Source organism: Lissotriton vulgaris, chromosome 9 (assembly GCF_964263255.1).
Source record: "Lissotriton vulgaris chromosome 9, aLisVul1.2, whole genome shotgun sequence".
NCBI lineage: Eukaryota > Metazoa > Chordata > Amphibia > Caudata > Salamandridae > Lissotriton > Lissotriton vulgaris.
Genome location: NC_141697.1, coordinates 678,061,217 through 678,074,755, shown reverse-complemented (window position 1 = coordinate 678,074,755; position 13,539 = coordinate 678,061,217). Strand labels below are relative to the sequence as shown.

General features: G+C 44.7%; 1 protein-coding gene across 3 annotated transcripts in view; it reads right to left on the bottom strand.

The window, feature by feature from the left end:
• Nucleotides 1-13,539, bottom strand: part of SYMPK (symplekin scaffold protein) — a 1,074,905-nt gene that overhangs the window by 380,987 nt on the left and 680,379 nt on the right. For all 3 annotated transcript variants that reach the window (XM_086938396.1, XM_086938395.1, XM_086938397.1), the window contains one exon: nt 2,380-2,527. In XM_086938396.1, the coding sequence (XP_086794522.1) occupies nt 2,380-2,527 (148 nt within the window). The remainder of the gene's footprint in view (nt 1-2,379; nt 2,528-13,539) is intronic.

The following is a 13,539-nucleotide window of genomic DNA, read 5'->3' as shown; positions in this document are numbered from 1 at the left end:
AAGGATGCCGCGATTCATTAGAATTCCGTGCCGCAAGGAGTTTCATACTGCGTTTCTTCAACGCCTTCGGCCGGAAGATGCTGCCAGGAGCCGCAGTTGGCGTAGTTGTGCTGCTCACCCAGACACCACAAGCAGACAGTAAGTGGATCTGTTATCGATATCTGTCTCGCACAAGAGCGCCAGGGTTTAAATCCAGAAGACATCGCGTTGGCAGTGCGCTGATGGGTTATATGCAAAAAACACAAGGAGTTCCTAGATGGTGGGGGTATACCCTATGGCGTAGAATAACCCAACCAAGAGGCTTAAGGGGTATCTACGCTTTCAAGGACGAGATTGTATTTCACTTAACATACACAACATTTTCAAATACAAGCTAACAGTCAGTGTAGGAACCCTGTCTACAAATCACCACATTAGTTAGGAGACTATAATCTTTACCAGTATAAAAAACAGTTTATTAAAAACAATACAATTTCAGTTTGCATTAATGAGACAATTATACATTCAAATACACATTTTAAAAAAAAACAAAAGTCGACGCGGCGTTTCGGTGTCTTGTGTTGATGGTAACACCTTCTTCAGGACGGGGTTTTTTAGTTAAAAAATCTCTCAGATTTTGAGGGATTTAGGGCATATGAAGTCTCATGAGGATGCAGTTTTTTTCAATCATTAATCTGACTCTCATGGACTTATCTTCATTCGATGTTATTTAGTTAAAATTGTTCCACCTGGATATAAGAATTCATATATATGATCAGTGCTGTATCAGGGGTGACCACCGTATATCATTTCAGCTATACAACATGTAACTTTAGTTGTATAATGTTGGTAAAGTTCCAACTTGTCTTATGTAGGTAGAGGCCTTCAAATCTGTTTCATTCCCTTCTACCAGTTCGCTTCCTATTCATTCCTGGTTTTCAGAATAGCGCTTTTTCGTGCGTATCGGCCTCCCTGTCACCTGGTCCTAATACAGCTTCCCCATGGAATCATTCCCTCAAAATCTCTGAGAGATTTTTTTAACTAAAAAACCCCGTCCTGAAGAAGGTGTTACCATCAACACAAGACACCGAAACGCCGCGTCGACTTTTGTTTTTTTTAAAAATGTGTATTTGAATGTATAATTGTCTCATGAATGCAAACTGAAATTGTATTGTTTTTAATAAACTGTTTTTTATACTGGTAAAGATTATAGTCTCCTAACTAATGTGGTGATTTGTAGACAGGGTTCCTACACTGACTGTTAGCTTGTATTTCAAAATTTTGTGTATGTTAAGTGAAATACAATCTCGTCCTTGACAGCGTAGATACCCCTTAAGCCTCTTGGTTGGGTTATTCTACGCCGTAGGGTATACCCCCACCATCTAGGGACTCCTTGTGTTTTTTGCATATTTGTTTACCCGGTCCCTCACTGGTCTTTAGGGTACCTCCCTCATTGTGTTCTGATGGGTTATATGGACTCCTCTGACGTTACATGCGGGGCCGATGTCGTTGCGGAGTCGCTCGACACCCTCTGTCAGCACATGGACGTACTGTGGGGAAAAAAATTCTGGATCCAGACTGCCGCCTGGGGAAAATTCTAAAGTAAGAAATCTGCAACTAGATGTCTCAATAAGACACTGCTTGAGCTCCTCTTCTCTATACCCCGATGTTTCTTCCATACATCTACCTTTAGTCTCTCTAACTTCAACCTGCCTTCTACGCCCCTCTTCTTCTTTCAGTACTTTTCCCATCTTTGTCCCCTGGACCTCTTTGCACTGTTACCCCTTGAGCTGACGCTGTTGCCGAAATAGAATCATGCTCTGCCATCCTGCTTCCCTTTTTTATTGCAAGCCTTTTAATACTTTCCACACTTCTGAATCTCTTAGAGTACAGTTTGTTACCATTTTGTTGGTCATCCCTCCCTGTTGTGTCTTTACTTGTTGATGTATTTTACACCTAGAAGGTGGATCCCTGAAACCTGTTGTGCATTACCAAAATGTAAAACATTTTTTATCCACAGTGCCTACTCCACAGACTAGAACGATGATGAAAGAAAAAATAGGTAAAGCAACTTTTGAAGAAGAGAACAGGTTCAAAGCATTTTTTCACAGACCGGCAACTGCTCATTAATATCCAAGAACTGCCTGACTTGCAGGGCTGAAACCCAAATTTACTTTAAGCTATTTTTACTGTTAGTGTATCTGGTCACGTTAACAAGGGGCATTCAGACCTTTCTCTACCATCACACTTTCATCAGAAACAGGAAGCCACAACAGTAGAAGTGCTGGAACAACTGTGTTATCAGTAGGGCAAAATATGTGTACACTCATACTAGGAGACAGCTGTGTGCAGAATAAACCTAGATTATTGCAGGGTTTATATAGTCAATCTACCAGTCACCTGTATCCTTGTCTGCTCCAAATAACACTGAAGGTGGTATGGGGTGGACAAGCAGCTGAAGGTAATTCAGTGCAAATTTTTCCACATAATCTCGCAGTTGCTCCTTCTCATACATGCGTTTGATGAACAGTAATGCCTGCTGGCGCACCTAGGATAGGGAATAAATAGACAACTTAACACACATACAATACAAAACAGGTCCACCTCTTCTTGAATCTGCATTCCTCCCAATAAATGCTTATCAACTGGGAACATGTGCTACTTATTTGTTCAAGCCAACAAACTCAAATGCAATTAATGAACTAGACCATTTATCAGTGTTCAAAGTATTTTTAAAAAGTTGGATTTCTGAGCCTAGCTACACTGGAGAAGAGGCTGGAATTTTATGAAATTACCAATAGAAACAGTTTCTTGTATGGTTAACCGTACAGAATTCTGCAACATGAGACCTAAATAGCAAAATGATCCCTTTCCATGGTTGATATAATCGAAGAAAAAAGTATTTTCATGCAATTCAAGGTAACTAGTTAAATCTATAAATCTGGCTTACCATTTTCCAGTACTGGACTTTCCCTTCAACAACTTAATGCATTTTGAAAGTAGTAGATTTGGTCCATTTCATAATAGCCCGAAAACAATGATTTGTGAAAGGAAACTGGAATAGAACATGGTGTCCCTGATAACATGATATCATTAGGGAGCATTACTATAACTGCAGATTTCCACTTTGTTTCATTTATATTTGAACCAGGATTACGACAAGTAAAATAATGGCATCTCCACCTCCTTTCGAACTTTTAAGCTACAGTTAATGTACTAGGATTTCACAGTCACTGGCCACCTTCGGATTACAAAAGCACAGGTGTACGATGTAGTATTCTTAACGTACTTCTTTACCACCATTATATCTCTCATACATTCAGATGATTTGCCTAGAATTACAAGCAGTACACAGAAAGAGATAGGTAGACACAATGCTTAACATATTGACACAGACTTGACAATTCAGAAGCAAGTCGGAGAATACCTCTGTAACTTCTCTCCTGAAATCAAGGACAAAGCAATAACACTTTATAAACATGGCTCGTTCATAATGTCGCTGAAATGAAAAGGCGAGTAGCTGCAGTATCTCAGCACAACTTACCCACTTATTGAGTGCACTGGCAGACTGCCTTACAAAGTCCTGTTTGCCCTGACTAAGCCTAAGGGAGGAACAGGACCTGTTCGTGATGATGATATCTCTTACTCTGAAAGTACCAGAAACCCAGCTTCACTGGTGTCCAAAGCATGAAACATATGAATCCAATGAATCAAACCGTTTTATTAATCTTCATTTTAATCAATATTTTTCAATCCATTCTTCCATTTTCATCTAATAGAAAGATGAAAATGTTAGAATGGATTGAAAAATATTGATTAAAATAAAGATTAATAAAACGGTTTGATTCATTGGATTTATAGCCTTGACGGCTGTGCTACTTGGTGGAACCAACGTTGGTCCCCCCCCTCCCCCGCGTGATTTGTAATTGCAGCGCATGAGACGAAGCGCGGAAGTGTGCACGCTTAGAAAGTGTTGAATGAATAACAAAGACTAAACAAGGATTATATAGAAAAACGTGATGATTCTGGTGTGCATCTCATCACCCCGCTTTTCTTCTATGAATTTTTCGTCTCCACTTGATGAGATTGCACCAGAGATTAAAAGGATGTAATGAATATAGTGAATAGGAAAACAATGACTTTTATATAACACTGGACGATCTGCACAGGAGTAGGGCCACAGTCAAGTCGATTAGAATGAATTTAAGCTGCTTGTTAAAATTAGGAAAATGATTCATTTGAACTACTGTGACCGTTATGATGGCTTGTTATAATTCAGCATGAAATTATAGGAGAAGTCTGTAAAAGGCGTTATTGAGTCTTATTAACAGTAACACTGTTTTTGTGCCACATAGGAATAGATAAACAATGAAAACGTCACCGTGTGAAGTTACGAAGCATAGTGCGTTGTGGGATGTGTAGTTGGAAGGGAGAAGGGTATAGAGCTTCGAGTCTGTTGTTTAGTTTTATTTTTAACTCTGATATAGGTAGTCAGCTTCACCTGGGGGTGGTTGAAGGGAGCGGGAAAGTACAAAAATCTGGATCGCTCCGACAGAATCAGTTTAGGTTTATACATGGCATGCAGGTCTCGGCGCGATGAATGATTATGAGAGGTAACGCTCCGAATAAAGAAATGAGGAGTACAGTAAAGAGACCGGTTGTCATGGTAAGCATAACTGCAGATGGGGCAGTTTGAACGCTGATGAAAATATGTTTTCAATCACCTTTAAGCTGGGAAAATACTGGTGGTGTACTATCTTTTTCTAAAGGGTTGAAAAGTGAGTTGGTTTTACGTGAGAAATGGGAGTTGATTTGTTAGCTCTTAGGGTACCTCTGTTCAGTGTTTGTGTATGATTGCATTGTAACGTTCAAAATCATAATCGAGTATTATTAATGTCATGCATAAAAGTTGCATTTAGTCTCACGTGAAAATTTCATTTTCTGTCATGTTAAGAGCATTATTTTGTCAAAGCAGACGGACTAAATATTTATGCTAATGTCATTCTTTTAGATGCCCCTGACGAAGTGAAAATTTTCCCGAAATGCATTGGGTTGTTTTTAAATAAATCATGAAATGTGGAATGCAACCTGTGCTTTTGAAGTTTTTGGAAAGTAACAACGAACAGTGAATATGAATAAAACAAATCGAATAATATTAACCCCTTCCCTGCTGGCCCGTTTCCGCCCCCGTGCGGTAAACAAACAAACAGGGGCGGGCCATGACGAACCCCAGCCGTCATCAGCACACAAGCACCGTAGTGCATGACGGCTGGGGTTCGTCACCAGCATGGAAGGGGTTAAATGAAAATGGAAGAATGGATGGAAAATATTGATTAAAATGTAGAATAATAAAAACGGTTTGATTCATTGGATTCATAGCTTCGACGGCTGTGCTACGTGGTGGAACCAACGTTGGTCCCCCCCCCCCCCCGTGATTTGTAATTGCAGTGCATGAGACGAAGCGCGGAACAAGTGTGCACGCTTAAAAAGTGTTGAACGAATAACAAAGACTAAACAAGGATTATATAGAAAAACGTGATGCTTCTGGTGTGCATCTCATCACCCCACTTATCTTCTGATGCTGACTATGGGCACCACTTAACGAATAGGTCAGGGTGAGCAACATCATCTTGTTCTTAAATTTTTCATTTTTGTTCTAGAGTTTTTTTCCTCGCATTTACTCACTAGTCTAGCATCTGAAAATTATGTCCCATCAACTTAGACACATTACATAGTATATTAATGAACTCCTTTATCAACCTTTCAGAAGCTAGAAAGTGTTGACATGGTTGTATTTAGTGCCTCGACAAGGATGTACCTGTAAAGACTGGTTGTTAGCCAATAACTAGTTTCATAAGAAAGCAACAAAATAGGATGATACCTTTTAGTTTCCCAACAGAACAAGCATTTCACTTTTTTGCATGTGCCCTCTAGTTTTTAGGTCGAGCTGGAGAAAGCAATGCGAAGTATCTAATGTTGTCCGCCTCCTGGGAATCTGAGACAGGGGTAGGGCACGCGCGGCGATTGGTGTCTGTGGACGCGCACGTCCAGGCCGGCGCCGTGCACATCTCCTGCCTCACATTCCCTGAAGTGCGCAAAAACACAAACACACACACGCAGGCAGCGACACGCACGCACACAAAACCAACTTGCCCGATGGTCGCCAGAGCTGCTACTGAAGGTGAGCCTCATGTGGTCCCGTGATTCAGCGCCCGCAACCGTGGATTGGACAGCGACCGGGTTGCTCACTAACTTGGTTAAAGATATAAATGACGGACTGTCTCCCCGCTTATCTTAAACTAAAAAGTTGGCATATACACAAAGGTATAAAGAGCCAAACATCTCTGTAGTGCACAGTGTCACGTCTGGAATGCTCCGTGCTTCTCTCCCCTGCTGCACTCTCGTGCTCCGTCTCCGTGCCTCTCTCCCCAACAGCACTCTTGGGCTCCCTCTCTCCCTAACAGCACTCTCGGGCTCCCACTCCGTACCTCTCTCCCCAACAGCACTCTCGGGCTCCCACTCCGTACCTCTCTCCCTAACAGCACTCTTGGGCTTCCTCTCCGCGCCTCTTTTCCTAACAGCACTCTCGGGCTCCCTCTCTGTGCTTCACTTCCCTTTCTTGTCTGTCTCCCTCTCCGTGCTTCTCTCCCCTGCTGCACTCTTGGGCTCCCGCTCCGTGCTTCTCTCCGCTATTGCACTCTCGGGCTCCTTCTCCGTTCCTCTCTCCCTTGCTGCACCCTGTCTCCCTCTCTGTGCTTTTCTACCCTACAGCACTTTAGGGCTCCCTCTCCATGCTTTTCACCCTTGTTTCAGTGTTAAGCTCCCTCTCCGTGCTTCTCTCCGTTGCCATTCCCCTCAAATTGATTCCTCCTCTACCTCCCTTTTCGTCTCCCCCTGCTTGCCTCTTCTTTCCACACTCTTTCCCCCCTCTGTCCACACTCTTCTGTCTCTTCTTTTCACACTCTTCTCTGCCTCTCCTTTCCACACTTTCACACACTGACCCATTTACTCTTTCTGTATTGCACTTACCTCGACCTTGGGCACTAAATTCTGCACAACAGTTCGCAGAAGAAACACAAATGTGTGCTCTGCTACTAGCTGATAAATTCAAGCACTACAAAAGCATTGATCGATGTCTTGAGGTATTTTATTTTTGCCATGTAAACTTTGGCATCGTGGACATGAACAAAGATGTATTAGATGTTAATGCAGGGTTTATCTTTTCTGATGTGGCGGGTGTAGCATATGGAAACGCATTGTCAGGCCACTTACAATGAAGGCGCATCTTTTCGTATTACAAACAAGGGCGGCATCTGTACTGATAATACGGAAGCGGAAGCCGTGCTGAAGCATAAAGTTAATGAAACTTGATGCTGCAGCACAGCTCCCACTTTAAAATCCACCTGGTTCTATGGCACATCTCAACCCCTCCCGCGCCCATTTGGCCTCTAATCGTAAACTGAGAGGTGTTAATAGCCCTGGGCTCTCAGTCGCCACGGAGTGGGATTTTTTTTTTCTGTTAGAGTTGAGCTCTCTCTCATTTCTCTCTCTCGTGAACAGTCTAATTGGCCTGGTTCACAGCAGGGGGTTCAAATTTGATGTCAGTTACACTGTTGCATTTACTGCCTACAGTGCTTAGTTCTCTTTTTCAATTTCCACAACTTGTCTGAGTTTTAGGTCGCTATATCATGATCACATTACCCAAGCGCCTGTTAGCTTTTGCCAATGGATGCCATTAGATGTCAAGAGGTTTACTGTCAGGTGCTATTTCCATATGTTGAACCTGCACTGTGTCTATCACTGAGCCGCCTGGCGCTCGCGCATGAAACAGAATGCGCCATATTTTAAAGCTGCTCTGACAGGGGCTGTCCAGGAACATGAATACGGTCTGCTCAGACTTAGTGTTGCCAAGAATACAGTATCTAACAGCTCTTGAAATACAGGCTTGCTTCCACTTGCTGTGACTTTTGACATTGCCCATGAATATCTTTCGGACTCTGCTGATTCTTTTTTAGAAACATGCTGCAAGCAGACAGCAGACACATGATGGGCGAGAAATGCTCTCCAGATCTGAAATGCTTTTTTTTAACACTGCACATCTAAACAACTCTTTCCAAAGATCCTCTTCAGGCTGGATTTTTGGTAATGTTTGTTAATTGATAAATAGTTCCAGAAATTCAACAGCATGTAACGCCGCAGCATCACTCAGCGCCACAGAATCACTCAGCACCACTGAATGCCACAGCACCCCTCAACAGCACAGCACCACTCAACGCTACAGCACCACTGAATGCCACAGCATCACTCAGTACCACTGAACGCCACAGCACCACTGAACGCCACAGCATCACTCTGTGCAACCATTCAACAACAACTGGTTCTAAAATGTTCTCTCAATGTTTCAAGCTTTATTACAAATGTCACAAAAAGATGTTAAAATTTCACTACTGTTCTTGGATTTTCATCACAATAAAATACACTAAACATAATCTTCCCAAAAGTTATTTACAAAACTTTAAGCTATTTCCATTATAAATTACAATAGCTTTTATTTAAATTTTTATTATTAAAAAAAATAAAAGCCATTGTTATTTGTAATGCTAATACATCTAAGTCATGTAAATACAACACATATTGCATTACAAATGCTATAGGTGTCACGTTTTTAAAAGTTAAAACTATTGGCATTGTAAATAAAAAAGCTATTAATTTCGCAATTTTCAAAACCAACACATAAATAGAAATTTGGTCATTTACAATACCAATAGCTCAAACTTTCCGAATGCGAGACCTATTGCATTGCGAATGCTTGTCTTCATAAAATTGAAAAGCATTCGTCCAGAATATAAAACTGGACAAATTCAATGATCTCAGGAGGGAACCTGCCCAGTTTACGGAGGCTAGGTGATTGTGGGCCTTCCAGTTATCCCATGTTGGAAGCTATGAGTACATTCTGAATTTCATTGGTATTTACACAAACATGCTTGACTATCTACCAGTAGCATCTTATGTTATGTTATGTTAATGGGTGACTTATATAGCGCACGGCTACTCCAAGGAGTGTCCCGGCGCTTTCTGACCCATTACTGAAAAAGAAGAAGGATAACAGACATAACAGTATTATTGATTAAAAAGCCACGTTTTCAGGGCCTTTCTGAAGGCAAACAAATTGGAGATGTGGCGGAGACCAACGGGAAGAGAGTTCCATAGTCTGGGGGCAAGATGTTTAAAGGAACGTCCACCAATTCTGGCTTTCTTAATGGGAGGCACCATTGCCAAGCCAAGATTTTCCGACCGGAGAGATCTGGTGGGCTTGTAAAAGGAAAGCCGTTTCCTAATGTAAGAAGCCCCTACCAGATGGAGTGCCTTGTGGGCCAGTGTAAGAGCTTTGAATACGATTCGTTTTTTAATCGGAAGCCAGTGCAGGGAGACTAGCAACTCAGAGGCTCTGGCTTGCCGGGGTAGGCCGAAGATGGCTCTAGCCGCAGAGTTTTGCACAACCTGGAGTTTGTGCAAAAGATAATCCGGCAAGCCCAGGTAGAGGATGTTAGAATAGTCAAGCCTGGAACAAATCAGAGCTTGTACTGTCAACTTCCTATGGGCAGCGGGGAGCATAGGAAGGAATTTACGAATCATTTTTAGCAGACCAAAACAGGTACCTGTGAGGCCTGTGATCTGCGTTTTCAAAGCAAGGGTGTTATCAATTTTAACCCCCAGGTTTTTTGCAACCGAAGAAGAGGAGGAAGGGGGGGACATGCTCACTGGCCACCATTCCTGCCAGGGCGGCTCTGCCGGACATCCGAAGAAGAGCACCTCAGATTTATCAGGGTTGCATTTGAGGCTGCTTCGCTGAAACCAGTTGAAGACAGCCCCAAGGCAACCACGGATGCTCTCCCCGTCAAACTCCGTGCCCTTCTTGCAGGTGAAGAGTAGCTGGGTGTCGTCAGCGTATGATATGATCTGGGCACCCATTGACTCCGCCAGCGCCGCCAATGGAGTCATGAAGATGTTAAAAAGGGTCGGGCTCAACACCGACCCTTGCGGGACTCTGACATCCATGGGCGGAACTTCAGCAGAGTACGGGGGGGCCCAGACCACTTGACGGCGACCCGCTAGGAAAGATCTCAGCCAGCTCAACACCGTCCCTCTGAGACCGATCTCGTGAAGTCTTCTCAAGAGGGCCTCATGCGGGACGGTGTCGAAGGCCGCCGACAAGTCCAACATCACCAGCATTGCTCTTCCGCCTGCGTCGAGGACTTCCTTGATGGCTTCGCTAACTTCCAAAAGAGCGGTCTCAGTACTCAGATTGGAGCGGAAGCCAGATTGGGTGGAGTGGAGTAACCCATGGTCTTCAAGGAAGGAAGACAGCACAAGGTGAACGTGCTTCTCGACGATCTTAGCCAGGGTGGGTAGGAGAGATATGGGCCTATAGTTGGCATGTATCTCTGGATCGAGGCCTGGTTTTTTTAAAAGGGGAACAACCATAGCCTTCTTCCAGGCTGGTGGAACAGTGCCGCTGGACAGAGAAAGGTTGAGAATGGGGGAGATTATGGGATTCAGGGTCAAGGCATTCCTAGCTAGAAAGCTCGCCGGACAAGGGTCAAGCGGGGAGCCAGATTTGATTTTGAGTAAAAGATCCAGAGAATTAGATTCCAGTAAGGGAGGAAACTCCGATAGAGTGGGGCAGGGGTCAGGAGATGAGGACATCAAATTAGATTCATACATTAAAGCAGTTGGAACAGCAGGTGGAAAGGATTCTTGAATCAATTTGATTTTAGTGTTAAAGAAAATGGCCATCTCCCTAACCCAGGGTTCAGAGAACTTGTGCTGGACTATGCTCGATTTTGGAGAGGTAAATTCTTTGACAATGGAAAAAATTTCTTTACTGGAGTTTGCCGCAGACTCGATTCTATCTGAAAAATAGTTTTTTTTGGCCTCAAGAATGTCAGAGTGGTAGGATTTAATAGCTAGTTTATAAGCAAACTTAGTTTCTAGATCATAATGCTTCCGCCAGAGTCTTTCGGCTACCTTACAATTACGGCGCGCTAGAGCAAGTGATTTAGAAAACCAAGGGGCCGAACTACGCTTGACGGATGAAGAAGGGGTGGAGAGAGGCGCGAGATCATCAAGCCTATCCGTTAACCATTCCTGGAAGGTTTCAAGGTCCCTCTCCAGATGGCCGGATTGGATACAGGGATAATCCTGAAGCGTTTGAGCCAGATTATCAGGAGTAATTTTATGTAGGGGTCTTCTGGGATGTCTGTGGTGGTCTGAGTTAGTATAAGTAGTTTTACTTCTGCCCTGGATCAAAAAACTGATCAATGTGTGGTCAGACCAGAGAACAGGGGTGGGCTGGGACATAACAAGGGGAAAGGTGGAAAACACTTGATCAAGCGTGTGACCCTTGTTATGCGTTGCACTTGAGATGTGAGGAATTAGACCAAGAGGAGCAGTAATGTCCATGATTTTAGTCGCTTCACTATCAGACTCGACGTCCATATGGATGTTAAAATCCCCTAACATTATGCAGTTTTCCACCTTCAAGCAGAGAGAAGTGATAACCGATTGAAGGTCCTCAAAGAAGGAACCCCGCAGACCCGGAGGTCTATAAACAAGAAGCCCGGTAAAAGATTGATGCGGGGAGAGTGCAATGGAGAAGGCGAGGGATTCGCAGCCAGGAATAGACAGAGATGGAATTATTGAGCAGGCAAAAGATTTTAGGACTGCAAGTGCAACACCACCACCTTTTCCCACTGTCCTATCCTGTCTGTAAACAATATATTCTGGCGGGAAGGCTACCGCGATGTCAGGATTAGACGAATCGCAGAGCCATGTTTCTGTGAGCATGAGACAGAGTGGTTTCTCAGAGGTAAGTAGCTCAAAGATGTCCAAAGCGTGCCTATGCAATGAACGGGTGTTAAGTAGTAAGCACTTAAACTGTTTAGACAGGGATGGCCGGGAACCCTCAGAAGCCCGGTAAATGTTAGGATACCAACCGCAACCTGGGCAGCAGCATTTACCTTTAAAGCGGCCGGGGAACACATACCGACAAGTGGCGGTGTTAGGGTTAAATGAGAGTAGATCCTCAGCAGAGTACATACGCCTAAGTACAGAGCCTGCCGCCGTGCCGACCGCTGCCGTGTCGCGGACGGGCGCAGACGGGCAGGACTCTGGCACGACTCCGGCGCAGATCCGGCGCGACCGCTGATCGCGTCCGCTGCGCGGAGTCATCCCTGCCCGTTTTTATGACGCTGAAATCGCGTCAGTAAGCCCAACCCTACCCAAGATGGCGGCCAAAAACCGGTGCTCTGCCCTCGGCGTCGATACTCAGCCGAGAGCAGGTCCGGTGCAAGAGGGGAGGGGGTGAGAGGGAGACTTGAAGCGCAACGAGCGCTGGGGGGTCCAAAGCACAAATGTACAATAATAATCCCACCTATTCAGCTCAGGTGAGGCGAAGTGCAAAATGCAAGATGCTGCAATTAAAATCAATAAAAACACAGAGGATAGGCAAGAGACCTCCCGGCTTCCGCCTCAGGAGGGGGAAAAGCGTGCAGAGTCAGAATTACCTGCACTCGCCCTCTCGTCCCTTTTATGACGCTGAAATCGCGTCAGTAAGCCCAACCCTACCCAAGATGGCGGCCAAAAACCGGTGCTCTGCCCTCGGCGTCGATACTCAGCCGAGAGCAGGTCCGGTGCAAGAGGGGAGGGGGTGAGAGGGAGACTTGAAGCGCAACGAGCGCTGGGGGGTCCAAAGCACAAATGTACAATAATAATCCCACCTATTCAGCTCAGGTGAGGCGAAGTGCAAAATGCAAGATGCTGCAATTAAAATCAATAAAAACACAGAGGATAGGCAAGAGACCTCCCGGCTTCCGCCTCAGGAGGGGGAAAAGCGTGCAGAGTCAGAATTACCTGCACTCGCCCTCTCGTCCCTTTTATGACGCTGAAATCGCGTCAGTAAGCCCATCCCTACCCAAGATGGCGGCCAAAAACCGGTGCTCTGCCCTCGGCGTCGATACTCAGCCGAGAGCAGGTCCGGTGCAAGAGGGGAGGGGGTGAGAGGGAGACTTGAAGCGCAACGAGCGCTGGGGGGTCCAAAGCACAAATGTACAATAATAATCCCACCTATTCAGCTCAGGTGAGGCGAAGTGCAAAATGCAAGATGCTGCAATTAAAATCAATAAAAACACAGAGGATAGGCAAGAGACCTCCCGGCTTCCGCCTCAGGAGGGGGAAAAGCGTGCAGAGTCAGAATTACCTGCACTCGCCCTCTCGTCCCTTTTATGACGCTGAAATCGCGTCAGTAAGCCCAACCCTACCCAAGATGGCGGCCAAAAACCGGTGCTCTGCCCTCGGCGTCGATACTCAGCCGAGAGCAGGTCCGGTGCAAGAGGGGAGGGGGTGAGAGGGAGACTTGAAGCGCAACGAGCGCTGGGGGGTCCAAAGCACAAATGTACAATAATAATCCCACCTATTCAGCTCAGGTGAGGCGAAGTGCAAAATGCAAGATGCTGCAATTAAAATCAATAAAAACACAGAGGATAGGCAAGAGACCTCCCG